Genomic DNA, 26592 nt, shown 5'->3' with positions numbered 1-26592 from the left:
ATCTACCGGGCGACAGCGCGGGGAAACGGCTTTACCGCCGCACCGAACCAGAGAACAACACTTGCCGGCCATCTGGGCCGACTAACCTGCAGTCATGTGAAACGTAAAATGTGACGAGCAGAGAAAGAATATAACATAATATAATTTTTAAAGAGAATGAAATAATATTCTGCGGAACTCCAGCACTAGCGCGCGCTTCTCAGGGGACCAGATGACAAGCACAGCATGCTCTCGTTCTTAGCTATCTTAGTATTGTTATTAAAAACAGCTGCGATGAAAACTCCTAACTTCAAAACAGGATAATTTTTCTGAGCCAGCTGTGTGTGGAGGAAAAGTTTATTGCAGGGATTTCTCGATATAGTTAAGTACTGAAGCTACTGAAACCAGTACTTAAATCAGTCGTCTGGTAATCTCACCCGAGCGCCAAATTTTCCCCTCTTGTTTGGACATGCCGTTCTGCGTCCCGTCGGCGTTCGGCAATGCTGTGTCACAAAGCCTCGTGCGTTAGCTCCAGCAGGTCTGGCAGCCTAAACGTCTCGTTATTTCTATCCCGTAACATGGCTCCAGATCAGTTCTGTTGGGTTCATATTGCACTGGTACGGTGGCAAATGTATAAATGCAGCATTTGTACCGAGTGCTCGATGCGGTGGAAATTATTGTTTTCCATATTTCTACGACGCTTATCTCTCTGGTTCGTATAAGACCACATCTGTCGTATAAAATAGTAGACACGGTCCTAAGAGAAGTACTCTATTTTCCATACTTGGATTTTTCATTTTTGTCCCAAACATTTATTATGTTTTCTTAATTTAAATAACTTTTATTGACAATCTTTTACAAAATATCAAGGATTCCTAGTTTATATTTTAAATTTCAAGTGGAATTTTTCATTTGATATGCAAGAAGATGGGCATCTTTGATAAAAAGATGGCTAGATAGCTCTTAATCGGCGTAAATACAATGCATTTTATATTTAAGGTATGTATGTATTTAAAACTGAACGAAAAAAAAGAAAGACCAAACCGAGACACAATGGGTCCGTTGACTGTTCCACATTACCATTCTAGAATACTACCGAGTCATCTGTGCAGCCCGTTTTAAGAACACCCTAACTTGTAAAGAGTACACTTCCTCGGAAACCTTCAGAGCAGTTTTTTTCCGTAAACTTGTTAATGTGTTCGGCGCGCGTTTTTCGCTACGGAGCAGGATAGAGCGTCAGCTGTTTTCACACTGCGTATCAACACCGCGACAATCAGAACGCAACACTACAGAGACTGCGACTGTAAGCGATTGTAGGAAAAAGAGCTACATAACTAATGCACGATTAAGAAAAACGTCGATACCTGTTTGTACATTACAATACCTCACATTTCCATTTATCGTAACTTACACTTAGTGATAAGCTATCTGATACAACCTCTGACAATAAAGTTCGGTTAATAGTCCTGTAATACTAACATACAGTTACCTTACTGCCCTTCGAAATAGTCACCTTCCATAACTATGCACCGCTGAGCTCTGCGATACGTGCCCTGGAAACTTTGTACGAAGTCTGCCTTTGGGATGGTGTTCATGATGTGTTGGTAAATGTGACAACACCTTGTAGATAGAGGAGGCCGAAATGCACGCTATCTAACGCAGACGGGCGTGAATTCTGGAACAGGATAAGTAGTGAATTCTAATAAGAAAAGTATGCAGCTCCTCCAATACTTAGCTTTTATCTATCCTTGTTGTGAATACAGCATTCTTGATGAGACATTTCATACGATAACTATCAAACTATGTAAGGCTAATGGCGCCTTGCTAGGTCGTAGCCATGGACTTAGCTGAAGGCTATTCTAACTGTCTGCTCGGCTAATGAGCGATGCTTCGTCCGTGTAGTCGCTAGCAAAGTCGTCGTACAACTGGGGCGAGTGCTATCCCGTATCTCGAGACCTGCCTTGTGGTGGCGCTCGGTCTGCGATCACACAGTGGCGACACGCGGGTCCGACATGTACTAAATGGACCGCGGCCGATTTAAGCTACCACCTAGCAAGTGTGGTGTCTGGCGGTGACACCACATTCCTCCCCCGCAAATCGGCGAACGGTCGTGTTATAAGGTTTCCGCCCGCCGTGGGGAGGACCCCATGTTGACGTATGCGATGAGGTGGGGAGCCTAACAACAGGCGAGGCTGTGCCACCCGCACCCGGCCATTCGGTCCGAGGGGAGCTAGGAAACGCCTGAAAACCTAGTCCAGGGTGCACGTCAACATGCGGTGTATGCGCCCGTAAAGAGACAGGAGGCGCCGAAGGGTCGACCTCCATTGCGTCGGGGTATCCGACGCGCGAAGACGCCATGTGGTCCGGAGCGGGCAAGAGTGCCATGGCGGAGGACAGCTGGTCACGGGAAGCGATCGGCGGCGCGTGACCCAGGGAGGTGCTTGGCGGCTACAGCGAAGCGTCGAATGCGGGCGGCGCCGGCGGGAGAACAGGCGGCGGCTGCAGCGGCGGCGGCGGCGCGTCGCCATGGGGCAAAATGGAAGGCAGCGTCGGTAACACCTGGGGATGAGGCGAGCCAGTAGATGGGTCCCCAGGGCGCTGACCGGACGGCACCGTCGCTGAAAGCAGACGGGGAGCGGCAGAACCCGTGCGACGACAGAGGCGCAGCTGATTGAGATGCCGACGCACCTCACCAGAGGCCCCCAAAACCAAATACATCGCGCGGCCGAGGCAGCGAAGAATGCGCCCTGCGAGCCAACGCCGTGAACTTCGATAGTTGCGATAGAATACAACGTCGCCTCGAGCAAAAGCAGGAGTCTGCCGCTGCACAGGAACCTGATGCGGCGGATGCAGCAAAGACATCAAGGTTCGATGAGGACGACCGTGGAGCAACTCAGCCGGCGAGCGACCATCTCGGGGCTGAGAGCGATACGATGACAAAAAGAGCAACAACGCGTCCTCCCGAGAATGCGACTCTTTCAACTTCAACATCTGTGACTTGAAAGTCCGGACCAATCGTTCAGCGGCACCGTTTGACTGAGGCGAAAACGGCGCGGATGTCAGATGTTGAATATCATTGGCCTGGCAGAATGACTGAAAGTCTGCGGACATGAATTGTGGGCCATTGTCGGAAACAATAGTCTACGGAAGACCTTCAATGCAAAAGATAGCAGACAACGCTTGGATGGTGGCAGTTGACGTCGTGGAAGACATCCGGACAACAAAAGGAAAATTACTGAAGGCATCTACCAGAACCAACCATCGAGCATTCCAGAATGGACCAGCAAAATCGATGTGCAAGCGTTGCCAAGGGGAAGTGGCTTTTGGCCATGCAAAGACTTTCCGCGGCAGTGCGGATTGTTGTTCGGCACACGCCATGCAAGAAGAACACATATTCGTAATCGCAGCATCGATTCCGAACCAAGTACAGGGCTGACGAGCAAGTTGTTTCGTTCGCACTATACCCCAATGTCCTTGGTGAAGAAGCCGTAATACCGAGGACTGTAATGAATGTGGGACCACGACTCTGGACTGATCATTATCAGAACGCAACAACAAAACACCACGTCGAACAAAAAGTCTCTCCTTATGAGCAAAAAATCGGCGAACCAACGGATCCTCGATCCGAGACTTTGACAAAGGCCATTGCGTAGCAACAAAACGCAAAACGGTAGCAAGGACAGGGTCAGCAGCTGTGGCTGTAGCTACACGACGAAAATCAATCGGAAACGATTCGACCACTTCATCTGTTTCCGAATCAATGAACATGCAAGCAAGTTCGGAAGAATCGAATGCTTTATCCTCAGCAACAGGCAAACGCGACAACGCATCGGCGTTTCCGTGCTTAGCAGTGGACCGATACAAGATATCGTAGCGGTACTGCGAGAGGAAAATAGACCAGCGAATGAATTTCTGCGATGTACGCGGAGGTACAGGCTTGTTCGGATGGAAAAGCGACGTCAAAGATTTGTGGTCTGTGATGATGGTAAAGTGACGACCATACAAGAAATCATGGAACTTAGTAACACCAAAGACGAGAGCCAAAGCTTCTTTCTCTATCTGTGAGTAATTTCTTTGCGCAGACGAGAGCAATTTTGACGCAATGGCAATAGGGCGATCATGCGAGCCAACTTTGTGCGCAAGCACAGCACCGATCCCGAATTCCGATGCATCTACCAACAACAAAAGGAATTTCTGGGGATCGAATGGCGTAAGGCAAGCATTTGAAAGCAACGCCGATTTCAACTGGCGAAAGGCGCGTTCGCATTCCGTCGTCCAGACGAACGGAACACCCTTACGGCGTAAGCGATGAAGCGGAGCTGAAATGGAAGAGGCATTGCGCAGAAAGCGATGATAATAGTTAATTTTACCCAACACACTCTGTAGCTGTTTCATATTCTGTGGCGAAGGCAAATCTTGTATGGCACTGAGGTGCTCTGGACTCGGATGTATGCCTTGGGCATTGATGACATGTCCCAAATAGGGCAAGTCCCGAGCAAAAAACACACATTTGTCCTTCCGCAAGCGAAGACCATTTTGTCGCAATACCTGAAACAATGTTCGTAGGTGTGCTAAATGCTCGTCGGCTGTCTTTCCGGAGATCACAATATCGTCCAGATAGTTCGCAGCAGTAGGGACCGACGCACAAACAGTTTGTAAATATTGCTGAAACAATGGAGGGGCGGATGCACACTCGAATGGCAGTCTTTTGAAGCGGTACAAACCAAGATGCGTGTTAACCACCAAGACGCGCTGGGATTCGGCGTCCACTGGGATTTGCAAGTACGCATCTGCTAGGTCCAACTTGGAAAATTATTTACCCGGGCACAGTTTATCAAAAAGATCTTCCGGCCGGGGTAAGGGAAAACTTGCAGTCACTAGTTGTGGATTCACTGTTGCCTTGAAGTCCACACAAAGTCTCAGGTTCCCGGAAGGTTTTGGCAAAATTACTAAGGGTGAGGCCCAGAGAGAAGCTTGCACACCTTGTAGATAGAGGAGGCCGAAATGCACGCTATCTAACGCAGACGGGCGTGAATTCTGGAACAGGATAAGTAGTGAATTCTAATAAGAAAAGTATGCAGCTCCTCGAATACTTAGCTTTTATCTATCCTTGTTGTGAATACAGGTTTAATCCTCTCTGACAATAGGGTTCGAGAAATTGGTTGTGGCATCCATCATTTCGGCCATCCTGATTTAGGTTTTCCGTGATTTCCCTAAATCATTCCAGGCAAATGCGGGGATGGTTCCTCTGAAAGGGCACGGCCGACTTCCTTCCCATTCCTTCCCTAATCGGATGAGACCGATGACCACGCTGTCTGGTCTCCTTCCCCAAACCAACCAACCAACCATCCATCATTTGGACATGATCCTGTGGAGCCTCTGAACGTGCCTGCTTCTGATCGTCAGTCAGGTGATGTAAGGATTTGTCGCACGGATTCACGGTTCGTCTGCAGTTCATCCGCTATGGTGCGCACTGTTAATCGACAGTCGTTCGTGATTGATGTCGTTCCGCTACGGGGATTGTCAGAAACACTTTCCCGGCCTCCTCGAATACCGGCGAACCACTCACTCGTACACAAACTTCACGGGGTGTGCTTCAGCCCACGAACACGTACCAGCAGTGCACGCGTTTCTTTCGCTGTCTTGCCAAGCTCGAAACAAAATCCTTTGCTCGTATCATCGTCCTGTTCTCGGTTCAGAACCGGCGCACTAAACAGGCACTTCGTCCGACAGGTTTAACACGGAAGACACACGGAGCTTAGCCGAACTACGGTGGGGGCAGGCTGCCACCAGCGGCCGCTACGCAGGTGCAGCGTTGTGAGTGGCGAGTGTTACCCGATAGACCGTTCTGACTTCATTATCAGGGGTTGTACATAGGTAGGACCTGCCTCCGAGAGCGTAACGACGGTAGCGCACGCATGCTACAGCTGCTGACGGATCGTGGCGTTTGTGTTTGTGTGCGTCAGGTTGGTTGTTACGACGACCGGCTGAGTGTGTGTGTGTGTGTTGCAGGCGCACATCGGGCTGAAGGGCGTGGTGACGGACGCGCTGACCGGAAAGCCGCTCGCCAACGCCGTCATCCACGTGGCCAACGTCACCAGCGGACAGCCCGTCCACATCCGCCACGACGTCACCTCAGGTGAGCGGCCCTACCTCAAAAACAAAAGCGTACTATGTCCACGAAAAGTGCTCGGACATCAGTACGGGATGCGCCCACTCTTCACCTACACGGTGGCTCGAAGTCTGCTGACGATACATTGGGTGAGGTGCCCGAATCTCTGCTTGGGAATGGTGACCCGTTGTGCCTCAAAGGCGGAGGGAGGGCACTGACGCCGGCCGTCGGGGTCTCGGGTGAAGCCGACCTCCCGACTCATCCTAAACCTGTTCTGCCGGATTCGTGTCGGGACTGTGGGCAGGCCGGTGCACTTCAGGAACATCACAGTCCACAAACCGTTCGCTGACAGATGCCGCTTTGTGACAGGCTGGATTGTAATACTGATTCAGTGGCGGTGTCAGGACAGTTCCTGCTCTGTGCTGTAAAGTGTGTCCCCATCCTTCCGTATTCGGCACTACGAGGGGAGCACACACTGCCCCCTGTACCGTCACGCCGAGTGCGAGACTCGTCAAGTCGTGATGCGAGATGGACTGCTGGTAGCACGTCGGAAATCGCGAGTGGTTCTTCCTGGTGATTTTTTACACGTTCCCTCTGGGATGCTCGACGCCCCCAGAGGTGTGCTGAGGTGTGCCCGGCCTCGGTTTAGCTGCGGTCGTTCCTTCGACACTTACGCCACCAGTAGTCGGCCGGGGTAGCTTCAGAAGGGCTGAGACGCCCCTGATGGGTCTCCTCCTCTGGGAACACCCAGCTGAGTGGAAGCGACTCAGCCCTGCCCCCTGCCGTCGCTTCAGCTCACTGCACGCCCCCGTCACAGGCCGTGCTGTCACTCGTCACACCGCTGCGCAGGTATCTCGATCGGGTAATGTGCCTTCCGTACCTGTGAGGAAACTAATTCTGTTTTCACGCAGATGAATTCTGACAAAATAGTCGTTAAGCAACGACAAGCCTCTCGCAATAGCAATATTAGTTAGAGAGACACTGGAATGAACTTGACATTGTCCTGTGATTTCCCTTCTGTTATCGCAGATCCGAAAAGGGATAAATTTGGCGGTGTTTCACTCTCTAAAATCTGGTTAGCACTTTCGGAGAATGTATGGTACCCTCTATTACACAACTTCCAGTATCTGTTAACTCATTGCTGTCTTATGTACGAGGTCGCGATTTCGTACCCAAATAAGTGAATACGTCGTGAAATTTAGGGACGGAATGGAAAGTTGCTCTAGCACAGTATCAGTATATAAGGGACAGAGAGCTCCTTGTCGAATCAGCCAATATAATGCACAAAACCCCGCGACTCGTAATAGATCATCGTTGTTATTGTTCCAAATGCGCAGCACACATCTGGTGGCCGTGCGGCGCACCATTCGGCTCACTGCCAGCAGACCGACACTGTGGGCACAGATTGTCGGTGCCCCCCTCCCCTCCCCCCCCTCCTCCTCCGCGGGACGACAACAAAGCTACTGTGTACAGCTGAAAAAGTTTGAAACTTGTGCCCAGTAGAGATTAGTTCACTGAACGATGCACCAAAACTCCGTGGACACCAGTAAGAGATTGCATCTCTTCCAGCTCATCTAGCTGGATATTACTGGGCTGATAATGAGATTTGACGGTACATGAGTGTGTAGCAAGTAGCCTGGTTCAACTACTTACAACTCCTAACAAACAGGAATTATAAGGAAGACACCTGGCAATTCATTTAACTGAAACAACTGGGCAAGGGGAGTCGTCGAGGAAATTCTACGTCGAAGCGTGATCCACGAAACTGCCAATGTACGTATTTCAGCCCTCTTATGATCGGCATCAGTCATGTAAGTAATATCAAGAGAGTTTAACAGGTACCGGTTTGTGAGCAAAACAGTCAATATTTTAATATTATTTATTGTACGGTCTTGTTCTGTCTCATTACAAGGAACACGAATTAAGTGAGACGGCATCCACTCAAAAGATAGATCTTAACATTACCAACGAATCAGTGGTGCAGAGGACACTGTCCTACCCACGAGAACAGAACACACTTGTCACACGTGGGCAGGAGGAGCGAGACGTGGCAGTGCTGGGGCGTGGTCTGGAGCAGCGACTGTTAGCACGCTACAGTGATAGCGCCACGACAACCTTTACTTGTCTCATAACACAGACAAACTGACCTTGACTGCAGTCGTCCAGTGTACAAAGTAGGAGGCACGAATCAGACATTAAATCATAACTCTATACAATGGCGACAATGAAACACTTTAGCGACATTTTAAAAAGTGAAAGTGCCAAAACATTACTCATATTGCACTATGTACTATTGTACTGATACAATAAGAAAGTGCAGTACATTCCCACTATTAAATCGGTAAAGCGGTAACTTGTAGGAACCCAATGAGCAGAAAGTTCTCGTAGCGCATTTAAGCATGGAGGAAACCATACTCTCGTCGAAACATTCAGAATACAAGTATACGGATAACGTGCACAAAGCTACAAAACGAGGGTTTTGCCAACCCTGACACAATGTAGGTTGTACAGCTTGGCAAACGTCCTCGGTCAGAGATTGGTGTGTGCCAACACAGAATCAAAACGACCCTGTACAGTTCCTTTGAAAGATGGCGTGATTACTAACAGTCACTAAGACAGGAACACAACTACAGTTAGCAGACCTATACAGAGTGGAGAAAAATTGTGTCACGAAATTTTAGCCCTAGATAGCTGATGCCTGTAGGAACCAAAATTACTAATGTTGTGTAGGTGGATAATGCACAATTTTTAAAGTACGGAAACTTGGCGCCACGAGCTCCGATTGGCCGCGGGATTGCCCTGTTGCCGGATGCTCTGGACGCGAATGCTTTGTCTGCCGGAGATGGCGGCGGGCTGCACGCTCGCTGGCGGCGCGCCAGCCTCCCACTCTGGGGGCCTGGGGGCGAATCCGCCGGCGTCCCGACACATCCACTGTTGCTTCGTGATAAGAAGTACCGGGAACAAACTCGTCAACAGCTGTTAGTTCGCGTACAGGAAGTCTGTTACAAATCGGGTCGGCCCTGAAAAGGGCCTTTTTTGTACCTAGGACATTGTTTACTTTAAGCAGGTGCTCGAATTGGCGACCCTCTGACGCGATACAAGCTTGGTAACGTCCAACGGTGTTTTGCCGAACTCCTTCAAAGATTCCTGGCATTGGCCTGATATGATTGGCGGTATGCTGAATATGATCCATTAGTTCCTCTTCGTTTCTAGGTGGTTCTCATCCAGGTGGGAACCTGGAACCTCTAAGAATGCCCACAGGAAAAAGTCCGGTGGCGTGAGGTCTGGTGAGCGCGGGGGCCACGTCCTGCGATCAACTCAGCCAGTTACCCCGCCTTTGAAGAGTTCATTTAAATATGTGCATACAGCACGACCGATATGTGCGGGCGCCCCATCGTGCTGCAACCACTTGCGTAGCCGTATATCCGGCAGACCGAGTAGAGTTTCTTACAAAAAGTGAAGATAATTTGCCCCAGTAAGTCGAGAAGGTAGACGGACCGGCCCAATCAGATGGTCACCCACAATGCCTGCCCGAATGTTGACCGAAAACCGTTCCTGGTGTCCGTGGACGTACGTGACGTCAGTATTTGCCCTCGCCCAGTAATGAATGTTTCGAGTATCGTAAAGGCCGTCTCGTCGGTAAACAACACAATGGCGGGGAAGTCAGCATCTGGTGCAACCCGTCGCAGAAACCATCGGCAAAACCCTAGCCTGTGTTCATAGTCCGCCATAGGACAGGGTGGAACGTAAATGGGTGCTGGCCGTCAGCCCTCAAAACATCGAGATTAAGCGACGAGTGACCCTCATGTCGTGTCCAACAGCTCGAGTACTTGTGTCAGGTACTTCCTCGAAGCGCTGGAGAACAGTCTCTTCAAGCGCAGCATCCCGTCGTCTTCGAGGACTTCCAGCATCACCGTCACATCCTGCTAGCGAGCCTGTTTCGCTAAGTCGTCGGTGGACTGCTGTAAACGTTTGTGGGTGTGGGTGGCGTCTTGCAGAGTACCGTCCCTCGTACCACCGTCGAGCTTGACGCGCATCGCCGTCGCCTAGCCGTGTCTCGTTATACTTGTTCTGTGAATGATACCGCCTTTTCCTGCTGCCACTTCATTTATTTATTTCAGACGCTTTTCGATTTTTCTTGTTCTAAGGCATCTTCAGTGGGGCCTATACGATACAGTTTCGTTATTTTTAAACAGGTCACTTCGCGATTTTTTATTTAAAAAGTAATTACTTACGATTTGCTCATCTGCGTTTCCTCTCATCTGGTCTGGAGGCCGCCCTACCACTTTATTACCGACATACAAGCACAACTTTGCGTTCTCACCTTCTTCACGCTGTTCACCATGTTTCTTCTTCTCTTTGGTGGTGTACTATCGTTCTTTTGCCACTCGATATAACTACTTCGTCGGACACAGCTTTTAACAACGTAAGTATTGCAACTCCATTACGTGTTTCCTCCTATTTGGCGTGTCTACCTACTTGTTGTCAACCTAACGGAGTATATGTTCAACAGGGAGGGAGAGAGATGGAGAGAGAGAGAGAGAGAGAGAGAGAGAGAGAGAGAGAGAGAGCTAAACAATTTATTTTTGGGGGGGGGCGGATGTTGGTGATTTGAATTTTATGGTGTTTAATATGAATGTACTAGCTGTTAGCGAGTGGTTGTAAGCTTTAGTGACAGATGATTTGACTTTTCGTTTCAATATTTTGCTTTGGTATTCTGTATGTGGTAATTTTCTTGCAGGGTTAGATGTTTTTTTATTGTTGATTGTAAATGTTTTCATGTCATCTTCTCTAGTGGTTGGTTTGTAGTCATGTTCTCTTAGGTGTTCTGCATATGTGTCCCATACTTCCAGGCTCTCCTGTGTTCCTTGTATCTGACATCAAATGTTCTACCAGTTTGTCCTATGTATCTGCCTTCACAAGTGTTATACAGTAGAAGTAGATGATATATACCTACTTTCTGGTATATGTGTCTATTTTTGTCCGTTTTGGGGAGTATTTTTGTATAGAATTGTCTGTTGTGTATGCTACGTTTATTCCCCTGTCTTTTCAAAATGTTGGCGATTTTATGAGTGAGTTTGTGTTGTACATCATTATGTACCACCTTGTGTTTTTTTTCATCTTTTTCTGCTTATCCTGGGGCTAATTAACTTTCTGGATATAACAATCGAAAAACAAAACAATAAGCATATGTTTGAAATTTACCGTAAACCCACAGCAACGGACATTACATCATCCCCCAATCCCAGAACCACCCACACTCACAAAGGCAAGCTGCAGTGCGACACATGCTCCTTAGATTCTGCACAGTGCCAGACACCAAAGACAACTGGACATAATAACAGAGATAGCACAAAATAATGGTTACAAGAAAAACATAGTCACAAAGCTAAACAACAAAATTAAATGTGAAATAAAAGCAGAAAGCACCAAACCACAGACAACAACACAACGGAACCAAACAGAAAGACGCAGTCTTATAACAACTACACAGGAGAAGCAGAAAAAGATGAAAGAAAACACAAGCTGGTACACAATCACATACAAACACAAACTCACTCACAAAATCAGCAACATTTTCAAAATTGGTTGGTTGGTCGTTTTGGGAGAAGAGACCAAACAGTGAGGTCATCGGTCTCATCGGATTAGGGAAGGATGGGGAAGGAAGTCGGCCGTGCCCTTTCAAAGGAACCATGCCAGCATTTGCCTGGAGCGATTTAGGGAAAGCACGGAAAATCTAAATCAGGATGGCCGGACGCAGGATTGAATGCGAGTCCAGTGTGCTACCACTGAGCCACCTCGCTCGGTCAGTTTCAAAAGACAAGGAATATACATAGCATACACAACAGACTATTCTATACAAAAATACTCCTCAAAACTGACAAAAACAGACACATATACCAGAAAGTAGGTATATATCATCTACTTCTACTGTATAGCACTTGTGAAGGCAGATACATAGGACAAACTGGTAGAACATTTGATGTCAGATACAAAGAACACATGAGAGCCTGGAAGTATGGGACACATATGTAGAACACCTAAGAGAACATGACTACAAAGCAACCACTAGAGAAGATGACATGAAAATAATTAGAATCAACAATAAAAACACCTAACTCTGCATGGAAATTACCACGTACAGAATACCAAAGCAAAATATTGAAACGAAAAGTCAAATCAGCTGTCACTAAAGCTTTCAACCACTCGCTAAGGGCTAGTACATTCATATTCAACACCATAAAATTCAAACCACCAACATACCCCCACCTCCCAAAAAAAAAAAAAAAATAATTGTTTAGCTCTCTCTCTCTCTCTCTCTCTCTCTCTGTCTCTCTCTCTCTCTCTCTCCATCTCTCTCTCTCTCTCAGACACACACACACACACACACACACACGGTATAAACATCATGAATGGAAGTTAGTCTTGAACATATTCTTCGTTAAGTTGACAACAAGTAGGTAGACACGCCAAAGAAGAAGAAACACGTAATGGAGTTGCAATACTTACGTTGTTAAAAGCTGTGTCCGACGAAATAGTTATATCGAGTGGCAAAAAAACGATAGTACACCACTGAAAACAAGGAGAAACATGGTGAACAGCGTGAAGAAGGTGAGAACGCAAAGTTGTGCTTGTATGTCGGTAATAAAGTGGTAGGGCGGCCTCCAAACCAGATGAGAGGAAGCGCAGATGAGCAAGTCGGAAGTAATTACTTTATAAATAAAAAATCGCCACGTGAACTCTTTAATAATCCAAAAATAACAAAACTGAATCGTTATAGACCCCACTGATGATGCCTTAGAACAAGAAAAAGGCGAAATGCGTAAGGGATAAATAAATTATGTGGCAGCAGGAAAAGGCGGTTTTATTTGCAAAACAAGTATTTCTATGCTTGCTTGCAAACAAACCATATCTATTTGTTCCTCAAACGAATATCGTGCCACCATGCTTACTGTGTGACTAAATCGCAGGTGATGCGTGTGTGCCGAAGTGAAGCTTACTTGTGAATGCCTCTGACGTGAGGTGGAGAAAACAGCCAGAACTGTTCGACACGTGCGCGTATCACGTAGGGGCAGTGGCGGGGCGAGGGGCGTTTGTATGTGTGAACAGACAGCCGTAGCGCTGCCGGTCAACTAACGAACGGGCAATCGGAGCGCTCGGCGCCAAGTTTCCGTAGTTTAAAGATGGTGCGTTGTCGACCTACACATCGTAAGTAATTTTGGTTCCTAAGATGAACATCAACCAAAGCAAAACGAGGATAATGGAATGTAGTCGAATTAAGTCGGGTGATGCTGAGGGAATTAGATTAGGAAATGAGACACTTAAAGTAGTGAAGGAGTTTTGCTATTTTGGGAGCAAAATAACTGACGATGTCGAGGTAGAGAGGATATAAAATGTAGACTGGCAATGGCAAGGAAAGCGTTTCTGAAGAAGAGAAATTTGTTAACATCGAGTATAGATATAAATGTCAGGAAGTCGTTTCTGAAAGTATTTGTGTGGAGTGTAGCCATGTATGGAAGTGAAACATGGACGACAAATAGTTTAGACAAGAAGAGAATAGAAGCTTTCGAAATGTGTTGCTACAGAAGAATGGTGAAGATTAGATGGGTAGATCAAATAACTAGTGAGGAGGTATTGAATAGAATAGGGGAGAAGAGGAGTTTGTGGCACAACTTGACTAGAAGAAGGGATCGGTTGGTAGGACATGTTCTGAGACATCGAGGGATCACCAATTTAGTATTGGAGGGCAGCGTGGAGGGTAAAAATCGTAGAGGGAGACCAAGAGATGAATACACTAAGCAGATTCAGAAGGATGTAGGTTGCAGTAGGTACTGGGAGATGAAGCTTGCACAGGATAGAGTAGCTTGGAGAGCTGCATCAAACCAGTCTCAGGGCTGAAGACCACAACAACCACAACAACAACAACAACTGGCATCAGCTATCCAGGGTTAAAATATGGTGACACAATTTTTCTCCACGCTGTAGAAGAAAAGGAATGGATAAGATGTATTCGAGTGCACTAAATACTAGTAATTTGTGCGTGTGTGCAGAGCTTGTGGGTTGAGCTGAGCTGAGCACATGTGCGTGTGTGTCCGCAGTGCACGGCGGCGACTACTGGCGGCTGCTGACGCCCGGCGCCTACGTGGTGACGGCCTCTCGCCAGGGCTACCAGCCGCAGAGCCGCCGCGCCATAGTCACCAACCTGCCGCCGCACTCGGAGGCGCGCCGCCTCGACTTCGCGCTCATGCCGCTGGCCCAGGGGCCGCCCATGCCGCGCACGCAGGTCAGTTGCACCGGCCTGCAGCTCGTGGACTGCTCGCCTCACAGAGTCGTGCAGTGAGCAAGCGGGCGACTACCTACCACCCGACGCACCGCTCTCTCACTATTCCGCCCCTGTTCCGTCTTACTCTCGACACGAATTGTTTTCAGGTTTCTGCTATAAATCGTTATGTATCGGCTGGCCAAATTAATAGCAGTATGTCTGCATAATGCCGGCCGGAGTGGCCGTGCGGTTCTAGGCGCTACGGTCTAGATCCGAGCGACCGCTACGGTCGCAGGTTCGAATCCTGCCTCGGCCGTGGATGTGTGTGATGTCTTTAGGTTAGTCTGGTTGAAGTACTTCTAAGTTTCAGGGGACTGATGACCTCAGAAGTTAAGTCCCATAGTGCTCAGAGCCATTTGAATCAAACTGAAGTACCGATGTCAGCCGCACGAGGGCATAGAAATAACTGAGTGACGACAGGTGAGAATTTGTGGTGGGGCGGGTCTCGAACACGGATGTCCCGCTCGCCTGCCTCGAGCACGCCTCCCATGCGCGCCAATTCCTCAACTTCTCGCACAGTATTCCGGCAGTCGTGTGCTACAAGTTAAGACCTGCGGACGATGGCGAGGCGTGGGCGGATACCGGACGTGCTCGAGGCAGGTGACCGCTCACGTCGAGCGGGACATCCGTGTTCGAGACCCGCCCCACCACAAATTCTCACCTGTCGTCACTCAATTATTTCTATGCCCTCGTGCAGCTGACATCGGTACTTCACTTTCGTCATACTGTTACGGAATCACCAATGTGTGGCGTCTATTGTTGTGGACAAGTGCACAAGAACAGATAGCACACATACAGTAGTAAAATGCCGTGTGCAATGATTCTAAATGAAAAAAGAATAACCAGAAAAAAAACGAGAGTGAATAAAAAGTTATAGGATAATTAAAATGTCGCGGTAAAGGCTTAGAAATAAACGTACATACACACCAAAAAAAGTGTAGCACGACGTCGATCCTGAGCGCTCGTGAACACTGACGTGGGATGTGTACATTGCACCAATAATACGGTGCCTCACGCTGTTCGTGGTTGTCAATCGACACCCACGAAAACGTAAGCAACCGGGCATGCGCCGTGCCTATGCGGCGGAGTGAGACAGACAGTCGGTCGGTTCCAGTCGCAACACCGGGAACCAAGTACACTACTTGTTTTGTCTGTTGTCACGTCACGGCGAGGGCGGCAGTTACAAAGTACGATCGTATCTGCAGCCTCGTTCACGCTGCGCACCCTGTGAAGCGAATCGTTTACAAGATTGAGGATCGTAACAGATCGATATGTTGTTGTTGTTGTGGTCTTCAGTCCTGAGACTGGTTTGATGCAGCTCTCCATGCTACTCTATCCTGTGCAAGCTTCTTCATTTCGCCGTACCTACTGCAGCCTGCGTCCTTCTGAATCTGCTTAGTGTATTCATCTCTTGGTCTCTCTCTACGATTTTAACCTCCACGCTGCCCTCCAGTACTAAATTGGTGATCCCTTGATGCCTCAGAGCATGTCCTAGCAATCGATCCCTTCTTCTAGTCAAGTTGTGCCACAAACTCCTCTTCTCCCCAATTCTATTCAATACCTCCTCATTAGTTATGTGATCTACCCACCTAACCTTCAGCATTCTTCTGTAGCACCACATTTCGAAAGCTTCTATTTTCTTCTTGTCCAAACTATTTATCGGCCTTGTTTCACTTCCATACATGGCTACACTCCATACAAATACTTTCAGGAACGACTTCCTGACACTTAAATGTATACTCGATGTTAACAAATTTTTCTTCTTCAGAAATGCTTTCCTTGCCATTGCCAGTCTACATTTTATATCCTCTCTACTTCGACCATCATCAATTATTTTCCTCCCCAAATAGCAAAACTCCTTTACTACTTTAAGTGTCTCATTTCCTAATCTAATTCCCTCAGCATCACGCGACTTAATTCGACTACATTCCATTATCCTTGTTTTGCTTTTGTTGATGTGCATCTTATATCCTCCTTTCAAGACACTGTCCATTCCGTTCAACTGCTCTTCCAAGTCCTTTGCTGTCTCTGACAGAATTACAATGTCATTGGCGAACCTGAAAGTTTTTATTCCTTCTCCATGGATTTTAATAGCTTTTCCGAACTTTTCTTTTGTTTCCTTTACTGCTTGCTCAATATGCAGATTGAATATCATCAGGGAGAGGCTACAACCCTGTCTCACTCCCTTCCCAACAACTGCTTCCCTTTGAAGTCTCTCGACTCTTATAACTGCTATCTGATTTGTGTACAAATTGTAAATAGCGTTTCGCTCCCTGTATTTTACCCCTGCCACCTTCAGAATTTGAAAGAGAGTATTCCATTCAACATTATCAAAAGCTTTCTCTAAGTCTACAAATGCTATAAACGTAGATTTGCCTTTCCTTACTTTTTCTTCTAAGATAAGTCGTAGGGTCAGTATTGCCTTACGTGTTCCAACACTTCTAGGGAATCCAAACAGATCGACATAGCCCATAAGAAATTTTAAGAGCAAAGATCGGAGAACTTAAATGGGAATCTTTGGGGATAAAAGGCGGTACTGACGCCGCGATTTCAGCTCGTGCTTCGAATCCGACGAGACGTGTGCCCCGTGCGTGCGAGAGATAATTTTCTTCGGAGCCGGGACCGGATTTTATACCTTCCGTCTGTCGCGCGCCCACCGAAGCGAACTAAAACCGGCAGGGGCACGGTGTGCCGACTGGGAACGGACGAGGCGTCGAGAGGGGGGGGTGGGGGGGGGTGCGTCCGAGTCTCGCCAGGAAACAGCGCCTCTGGAGGCACTGCCAACCACACGGCTGCTCGGCGGCCACATTCGTCGCAGTCTTACTAAAATAATCACTGTGCGTGTCGTGCACCGGTTCGGTACTTGCTAAAGTGCCGCAGCGTCGTGACTGGCGGGAGGCGCCAGCGTCAGTCAAAAGGGGCCGCAGGACTTTGTGTGGGGTAGGGTAGGGGTGCCAACTTGTTCAGAAACCTTAGAAGCAGTCCACCCGGCGAGGGGGCTGCCTGCCGTCACTGCGACTCGCAGCTCCAGCACACCCTGCGCGGTGGACGCGTCGCTCCTGCAGCGCCCTTTTCTTGGTGATGCGCTGATGCACGGTTGCATCTACTTGGCTTCCTTAACGATATGAATAATTTGTTTCGTCTCATCGTACATTCTTTTAATGTGTTCATTATCTTCAAGGACAATTGTTCGAATGTGTGTGAATTCCTACGGGACCAAACTGCCGAGTTCATTGGTCCCTTATCTTATACACACTACTTAAACTAGTTTACGGTAAGAACAACACACACGACCGTGCCCGAGGGACGACTCGAACCTCTGGCGGGAGGGTCTGCACACAAGGTAGTAGTAGGGCGAGGGGGTGCTAGTGCATGTTGTTAGTGCGGGTTGCCTACATCGGGGGCATGTATCCACTCAGGGGCAAACAGCTACTTAAACTATTGTTCTCTTAAGTGGTTTTCCATGTCTACCCCAATTTCCTTAAACTATTGTACCGCCTTTGATGCCAAATTAAGTAATTAGTTATATCACCCCACCATTTTCTGGTACACTTTTCGAATTTCACATACCTTTCAACACCATTTCTGGCGCATTCTTCTTTGTCACCCAGCCCCTTAAACTGTCGTACTGCGCTATACGTAAAAATTATGCAAATTAACTTAGTGTTACGCATTTTACCTGCTCTTCTGCTGCATGTCACCCAGTCACACACCTTAAGTATTGTACAGCTAACATCACTTTGATATAAAAATTTATGCAATTTAATTAAAGCAATATTTTTCACATGTATGGCGTAGTTTTTTTTAATTTGCAGCATCCTATTGATCAGTGAAATCGATGGTATACAGTTTAAACAAAAGATCGCTAATAAAAAACACATCACCCTCACTCAACGGCAGATCCGTCAGCTTCCGAGCAACACTTAGGTGACAGTTCGGGTCCCGCAGGGATGAAGTGGTGACCCCTCTTTCACACGTGACACCCGTGAGATTCCTGTCAAAACACATGTTCACCTGTGTACCGTTGCTTGTGCGATGACGCGTAGCTGTGATGTGGGTCTAGCACTGACATAGATGCCCCAATGCTTCCCAGAATAGCACAGGGTGCATTCCTCCCAGCGACCGGCACCGAATTTATCCGTCAAACTGCTGCTGCTGCTGCCGGTGTCAGAGCACTGTTTCAAATACATTAGCTTTTGCTGAAGAAGAGTGCTTTTAAGGAGGTGAAGCTCAAGATGGTAGGTAACAAAATATATAGAATGGTTGCATGGAATCACGCCTATCATGCAGCACAAATTGGGTTATGGGAGCAGGAGGCACGTGACTGTGTTAAGTTCCAAAGATATATAGCAGACATGTCTAAAATTATACTCCTGTACTTGAACAAAACCACAGACATAGCACGTCGTTAAAAAAACTGTACACTGCTACAATGGGAGCAAGGTTAACAAAAAAGAACACAGAGGTTGTGAGGTAAAAATTCATTTATTTCTGATCGAACTGAAAAGTAATTTTACATTTTCAGAAGGAGACACAGCAACACTTTTTTAATACATGTTCTTGAATTGATGGACAGAAGGACACCCATAGAATTCCAGGTCTTGAATAACAGCAAACTTAAACATTTGATGCATCCATTATGTCTTCTTCCCCTTCATGTAAATTCCATGTGATCGAATAAATTAAGCGCTGTCACGATACATTTATAGGGTATGCCAGGATCATCCCAGTGAATTGCATGGTAGAAATCTCTTAATCACTTTGCACTCTTCCATTTCTTAGCACACTTCACGTACTTGAAAGAACTTGGTGACGCAAAGTTTTCTAAGAATTTCTCTATTATTCCAGCATCTTGTGTGCATGCTACAAACGCTACATCTTTACATATGAACTGTCTACACTCACATCATAGAAACCCTGGGCCTCTGCAATGATGTTCACCCATTGAGATGCCATTGTGAATTGCTCTAGGTATGGCGCACCACCTATTCATTTATACAGCGCATTGCACAACACCAGTGAGTGGGCAGTAGTTGATCACATGGTCATGCAGAGATGTATGTTTTAATGGTTGATGTTATGCTGACTTTGTGTACAGTTGATCTCAGACCCATTGAGTTCATAGCTTATCTCTTGGAACAGGAATGCTAAAGCGTTACGTGTAAGCTTGGATACCACTGTTTCCCTGCTCTCAGTTTTTTTGAATGATCCCTCTAGATACATGAAACTCTTGCATGGAAGCGTGAGTGCATTTTGGTGCTGGATGTCAATCCTAATTTCATCGTTCTTTTAAATGTGGTTGAAGCATAAAGTTTATGAGAGAAGGATTCCTGACGTATAATTCTCTCGTCATACTCTACTGGACTGGTTATACTGAGTTAGGACAACATTGCGTGGTTTCAAGCCAACTCATTTAAGGAACTCGTAGCTCGCATGTGTTATTACTTTGCTGTTAGGTAGCGAAGTGACATATTATGGATTGCATGCACTTGTTTTATACCTTGCGCCCATCCCCCCTTAATGTAATTGTACAATGATCTCCTCACCACAAAAGTCAACAAGTTGGTTATTCTAGTCCATAGTACGCAGCTCCAAATAATCCAATGTCAATGTCAATGCTGAGATAGGAGTTTCTTGCAGTGTTACGCCCGACTACGATTGTGCAGACAGGAAGTATGTCCACAGTCTGATCTGACTTGTAAAATTTACGTGGATCCTTCTTCAAAACCTGCCCTTTTGTGAAACCCAGCAGGCACCCTATTGAACCTTTCTGGTTAAAGCCAATCGTTGCACTTACAGTCCTTATTTCAGATTTAAGTGTATTGATGTTTGCATTTAGTTGAATACCTTTTCCAGACTGTTTTAATACTTCGTTTAAATCATCGATATCATATGTACCCAGTTCTATTTCAACAATATCTTTTTCACCATTAATATCCAGATGCAGTTTGTTGTTACTCTCAGTGATATTTGGGATGCTGTTGTATGTCTGCAGTCCAATCAATGCAATACTCCATTCACCAACACTCAAATCAATTGGCGGGAAGTAATTTTCACGCAATACAGATTATCTTTCTTTTACCGTCAATCTATCTTTCTTTTACCGTCAATCTGTACAACATTGCATCTGAACCTCAACTGATGAAGGAATGTTTAAAGCTGCTCCTTATATAGCATGCTGCTTCTTCTTTGCAAACGTCAAGAGAAATGTCCACAGAGGTACGTATTAAAGTCCTGATAGTCCTGGTAATTGTAGAACACACGTCTTCTGTGAGTGAAGTATCATTGTAATTCTTCTGGCGATTGCAGTTCACTGAATGAGTCGAAATAGTAGACTTTATCCGCATCTTTCATAACATATGATTCCCAGTGGGTGCTGGGGCCTCCAGCAACATCTAAATTCACAATGCCACATTCACCAGTTTTCCACATAATCTTCAGTAATGTATCCCACATAAACACGCCACGGAATCTTGGTATATTGAATTTGTTTCTAACAAACTTTGTAAGATTAGTATTTGTGAGTGGTCGATCTGGTAGGACCGCTAATGGGCTTTTTTTAATTTATGAATAGACTAAGCCCTTTCGTGTATGGTTTCAAGTTTAGTCCTTTTCCAATGGCTGCGGCTTCCGTCATGAGGTTATGTCTTCTTGCCTCTTCTAAATGTGCTTGGGAGTTTTGTACATTCTTGACCGTTCGGGCTATAGCTGCAGCACCACCAGCGAGGGACTTCTTCTTCCCACATCTTTCTGCTTCAGTACATTTTTAGCTGCATACATCGCAGTCAGATTACAGTTCTTCAAACAGGTCTGCTTCCCACCCTTGTCCTTCTTCTTGTTTAGTGCACTACGTGCAGCATTCATAACTCACTTGATATTCATCACTCCTGAACCCAACTTAGTTTTTCCTCGCAGGTGTTATCAACTGCAAATGCTGCGATGCATCGCATCTGCAACGTGATGACTTGATAGATCTTTATTTGCAGTGTCATGTTCCATACATGCTCCGTCAAGCAGATTAAGCCCCTTATCACCTCGTGCCAAGCGTTTTTTGAGGCTGTGTCCCAGGTCCTCAGTAGTTGTGTAATCCCACTGACAGTTTGTCTACAATACCACTACATCCTGTAATGCATCTCCTAGCACACATGTTATGCTACTGCGGTGCTTGTGGACTATGCATGCTCATTATATAGCAAATAGTCGGCATCAATACAACTGTTTTGTGTAGCAGGAAAACCGAGCCATTTTACTACTACTTTGTTTCCACGGCGTCTTACGAGTCTCTCCAGGAGAAGAACATCCAGTTCTGAGCTTTTCTGCAACTCCTCGGTGTGGAAGCAGCCTGCAGTTTCTTCACCTTCACCATCCTTCAATCTATATGTTCTAAGATTCGTTCTTTGCACCTTTGAAACTGTAATTATCTCTGTTGACCAGTTCGGTAGGTATGATTTCTCAAATGCCATGTTGCGTTTTGAGACACGTACCAAATCACCTACATTAAATTTCTGTCTGTGTGGATCCAGCATTTTAATGCAGTAGTACACCGTATCCATGAGTTCATTACCACGAACACTGATTGGTCTCATTTTTATTGTGGTATGTTTGGTTCGATGAAACTGAGCAATTATTTCTGGGAGGATATCCGTCCATTTGTATGAGCCTCGAAGGTTAAAACGCATCCACAGTCAACCTTTTATTGTTCTGTTCAGATGCTCCACGATACTCGCCTTCAGGTGAGTGAATGTCGAGTAGTGATGTATTCCATACCGCTGCATCACGGTCTTGAAATACCTATTGTAGAACTCGCCGCCGTGATCAGTTTGGAGGTTGTCTGGGCATCGATTCATCCCTGTCTGTAGCAAACACTCAAAAACATCTGCGACATTTCTAGCCGTTTTTGTTTTAACAGGTAAGCCCAAGCAAATTTGGACTATGTATCGATAACCATTAAAATATATTTCAATCCATTATTCTCATGTGAATATTCCCTCATATGTACGAGATCAGCTTGCCGTAAGTCATCCAAACCTCTAATCATAACATGCCTATGAGAGTATGTTTTTCTTGTACAGTTCTCGAACTACTGTCTCCATACTTATTCGACGATACCTCTCTCTCTATGCTCAGAGATTATTGAAACAGCCTCATTTGAATGAGCTGTATTACCTGCACCAGCTGATGCCATGAGCAGCCGTAGTCGATCTATTAGCTCGTTGGGGTCGTCATAATATGTATACTGCGGGATTCGATTGTTCACTGCTTTATGCAATATGTCAATAAAGTCACCGCTGCTGCTGCTGTAGTGGTTGTTGTTGTTGTTGCCGTTTTCGCCTTCAAGTATTGATTTTATAGTGGTTTCATATTTCTTGTTGCTCAGGCTTTTCGCGATCTTATGTACATCAGTAATGTGCAATATTTCACAGCGCATTTCCCTATCATTAACTGAATAATTTATAGGTTTCTTGGTAGGTCTTAGGGAAATAAGATTCATTAAGCCAGGTGTTCTCTCAAACCGCAAATCACCAATCGTATTATGTCATCAGTTACAGTTACAGGATGCATACCCAACATGTACGGTCTTCCCCTGCTAATGCCAAATGTTCTATCTATTTGACCAGGGGCGTGATGGATAATGAATTCGCCAATTGCAACATCATCGCTGTCGTGCGTTTTTGTTTTTGCTGAGAGCTGTCGGAGAGATTCAGTATGTATGTATGTATGTATGTTAACTGGCGGCGTAGAAACGACGGAGAGGCTACGTCCCCGCCGCAACCGCGGTGGTCCACAACCCCCTGACGACTACCGCAGTCCACTTTACTCCTCTGCCGCCCCACACCGAACCTCTCTTTCAGGGTTATTATGCGTTTTGGCCCCCGCTGGATCCCCTCCCCCCCCCCCCCCATCCCCCCCCCCCACAGGGAACATCTCACCCCACATGAGTGTAACCCCTATGTTTCGACGTGCTAGTCGCCAAAGTGGCGTCAAAGCGAAAGACTTGCACCCGGCGAACGGTCTACGCGATGGGAGGCCCTAGTAACATGACATTTACATTTACATTTTACCACTATGTTTGCGTGGTAGAGTAATGGTGGTGAACGTGTACGTGTAGAGCTCGTTTGCGCAGCAGTCGCCGACGTAGTGTAGCTGAGGTGGAACCAGCCCGGATTCGCTGAGGCAGATGGAAAACCGCCTAAAAACCATCCACAGACTGGCCGGCTCACCGGACCTCGACACAAGTTCGCCAGGCAGATTCGTGCCGGGGACCAGGCGCTCCTTCCCAATCCGGAGAGCCGTGTGTTAGACGGCACGGCTAACCAGGGGCGGACGAGAGGTTCAGCAACCAGCTTAAAGGTCTCTCTTTAGTGTTTGCTGTCGGTCCATGTGCCCTAACCTCAGCAACTGTAATTTGTCACAAACTGCTTCCAGCATTTGAATCAGTTTCTGCTTTGTTGACATCTTGGTGTATACTAATCAGACATCTCCGCAGCGTTAGGCTTTATACATCCGCTCATTTTCTTCTTCCTCCTACTATGTGCCTGCTGCCCTTTCTCAACAACAAGGAACTCTACATCTGTTTCCCCCTCAATAGGCTCGACCTTTTCAGTGAAGTCGGCTACTTACTTGCGGACTTCATTAACTAACTCATTTAACACATTCACCATTCTCAGAAGAGTCTGGTAATACGTCTCTAGTTCCTTGCGCATACCTCCAACTTTATGCACAATAGCCTGAATTTTCGCATCCAGGTACAGGCGAATGTTCTGTCTGTGTACACCCATTCTCTCGGTTTGAGAGGTAGACATACGCGCGAATTTGTCCATGGTGTCTCTTACCGTGCTATATATTCAGAAACTCTCGAAAGTTTCGCCTGTACCTACCATCACTCAGTTTTCTTGTTTTATCAGTAATGAGAAAACCATACTGTGAATGATTCCAGCAATCAGCACATATCTTTACAAAATCATTGAACGACCTGTCAGCTCGACATTTGACTGGTAAATGTGTTTTAAATTCAGATTGTCTTGTTTGAAGGCTATAATCGGGTTTGCATTATCCCTAACCAACTGCTTCAGGATAATGGAATATGTTTGGGTTAGATAAAATACATCAGCACCCATGTGACGACCGAAACAGAAATATTTTCGAATTTGGTCTTGGTTTTCCTCAGCAACATCATCGAATATGAAGACAGTGATTGACTTTGCTTCTTCAGGTGGAGGGGTAGCACCGCATTCACCGAATGTTGTGTATGTAATATCTCCTGTAATAGCTGATACTTGGGTTGAAACTGTTTTTGAGAATACACAAACATGTTCAAATCGGACTCCATCTACACGTGTTAGCAGCGTCATGAGGACGTCAGTCTTCCTGCAATTGGATGGACCTACAGTAATTGCTTGTATATTATCAGGGAGGAGAATTCTGTTCTTCTTCTTCAGGTCTTCTTTTGCATCTTCACAGGACCAGTCACCGACAACAAAGTCCTTGTGACGAGGATGTTTCACCCACCCTGCCATGATACTGACTACGCCAGCTGCTGACAAGTAGGTGGAATATATAGAAAGATACACTTGAAGGGACAGTAATAGTATGTGTAACCAATATAACTCAGTCCAGATGCGCTGAGCGAGAGGCATAGTATAGCATTGTACTCGATTGTATGCACTCACCTCCACATTTGGAGAGCGTTTGCTCTGTTTTCTGTATGTCTGTGTAAAGACCTGTCCCATACATCCTCCTACCACCACCTACTCCAGTCCAGTCACTAACATCACCTATCCCATTAAAGGCAGGGCTACCTGTGAAACCAGTTATGTGATCTACAAGCTAAGCTGCAACCACTGTGCTGCATTCTATGTGGGCATGACAACCAACAAGCTGCCTGTTGGCATGAATGGCCACCAACAAACTGTGGCCAAAAAACCAGTGTACCACCCTTTTGCTGAACACGCTGCCAAACACGATATCCCTCATCTCAATGACTGCTTCACAGCCTGTACCATATGGATCCTTCCCACCAACACCAGCTTTTCTGAACTGCGCAGGTGGGAACTTTCCCTGCAATACATCCTACGTTCCTGTAACCCTCCTGGCCTCAACCTTCGTTAGTCACCGTCCTCAACTACTCAATCCCCTCTCTGCTCCCATTCCAGCACTACACTGCCATCATTTCACCGCAACACCCAGTCTTTTAATTTCTTTTTATTTCTTTTATTTCTCTCCTTTCTACTATTTACCCCCTCCCCACCTTCTCTCCTACTCTCCGTCTAAACTGCAACACTTCACTGTCCGCCACTCCCACCATACTATCCCTCCCCCTCTCCGTCCCAGCCCCCTCCTTACCCCCACCCAGTCGCCACTCCCATCATGCACTGGTGCTGCTGCTCGCAGTGTGCTTTCAGTTCTCTGAGACTGCAGACGTGTGTACAAGTTGCGTTTGCCTGAGTATATGTGTGTGTGTGTGTGTGTGTGTGTGTGTATGTTTGTCTACTGCTGACAAAAGTCTTAATGGCCGAAAGTTATAATTGTGTGAATCTTTTTGTTGTACCTATCGTAGCTCAGCATCTCCGCTATATGGTAAATAGCAGCTTTCCTTCTCTGGTATTGTTACAATCTTCTTAAGTTTGTTGGAAACAAATTCAACATACCAAGATTCTGTGGTGTGTTTAACCAGGATACATTACTGAAGACTATGTTGAAAACTGGTTAATGTGGTATTGTGAATTTAGATATTGCTCGAGGCCCCAGCACCCACTGGCTATCATATATTTTGAAAAATGTGGATACCGTCTACTATTTCGACTCATTTGGTGAACTGCAACCACCAGAAGAATTACGACGATACTTCACTCTTAGAAGACGTGTGTTCTACAATTACCAGCGCTATCAGGACATTAATACATACCTCTGGGGACATCTATGCATTATGTTTCTCTTGACGTTTGCAATGAAGAAGAAGCATGCTGTTTAAGGGGGATCTTTAAACATTCCTTCATCAGTTGAGGTTCAGATGCAATGTTGTACACTTTGACGTTAAAAGAACGATCATCTGTATTGCATGCAAATTACTTCCCACCATTTGATTTGAGTATTGGTGTTTGGAGTATTGCATTGATTGGACTGCAGACATACAACACCATCCCAAATATCACTGAGACTAGCAACAAACTGCATCTGG

General features: G+C 46.4%; 1 protein-coding gene across 5 annotated transcripts in view; it reads left to right on the top strand.

The window, feature by feature from the left end:
- Window positions 1-26592, top strand: part of LOC126460762 (carboxypeptidase E-like) — a 438967-nt gene that overhangs the window by 351523 nt on the left and 60852 nt on the right. For 4 of the 5 annotated variants that reach the window (XM_050095944.1, XM_050095943.1, XM_050095941.1 and 1 more), the window contains 2 exons: window positions 5992-6118; window positions 14191-14375. In XM_050095944.1, the coding sequence (XP_049951901.1) occupies window positions 5992-6118; window positions 14191-14375 (312 nt within the window). Of the gene's footprint in view, window positions 1-5991; window positions 6119-14190; window positions 14376-24875; window positions 24959-26592 lie in introns of all 5 variants that reach the window. The other variant, XR_007585944.1, reaches the window with a different exon arrangement.

This window comes from Schistocerca serialis, chromosome 1 (genome assembly GCF_023864345.2).
Source record: "Schistocerca serialis cubense isolate TAMUIC-IGC-003099 chromosome 1, iqSchSeri2.2, whole genome shotgun sequence".
Classification (NCBI taxonomy): Eukaryota; Metazoa; Arthropoda; class Insecta; order Orthoptera; family Acrididae; genus Schistocerca; species Schistocerca serialis.
This window is presented reverse-complemented; position numbering and strand designations above follow the sequence as displayed.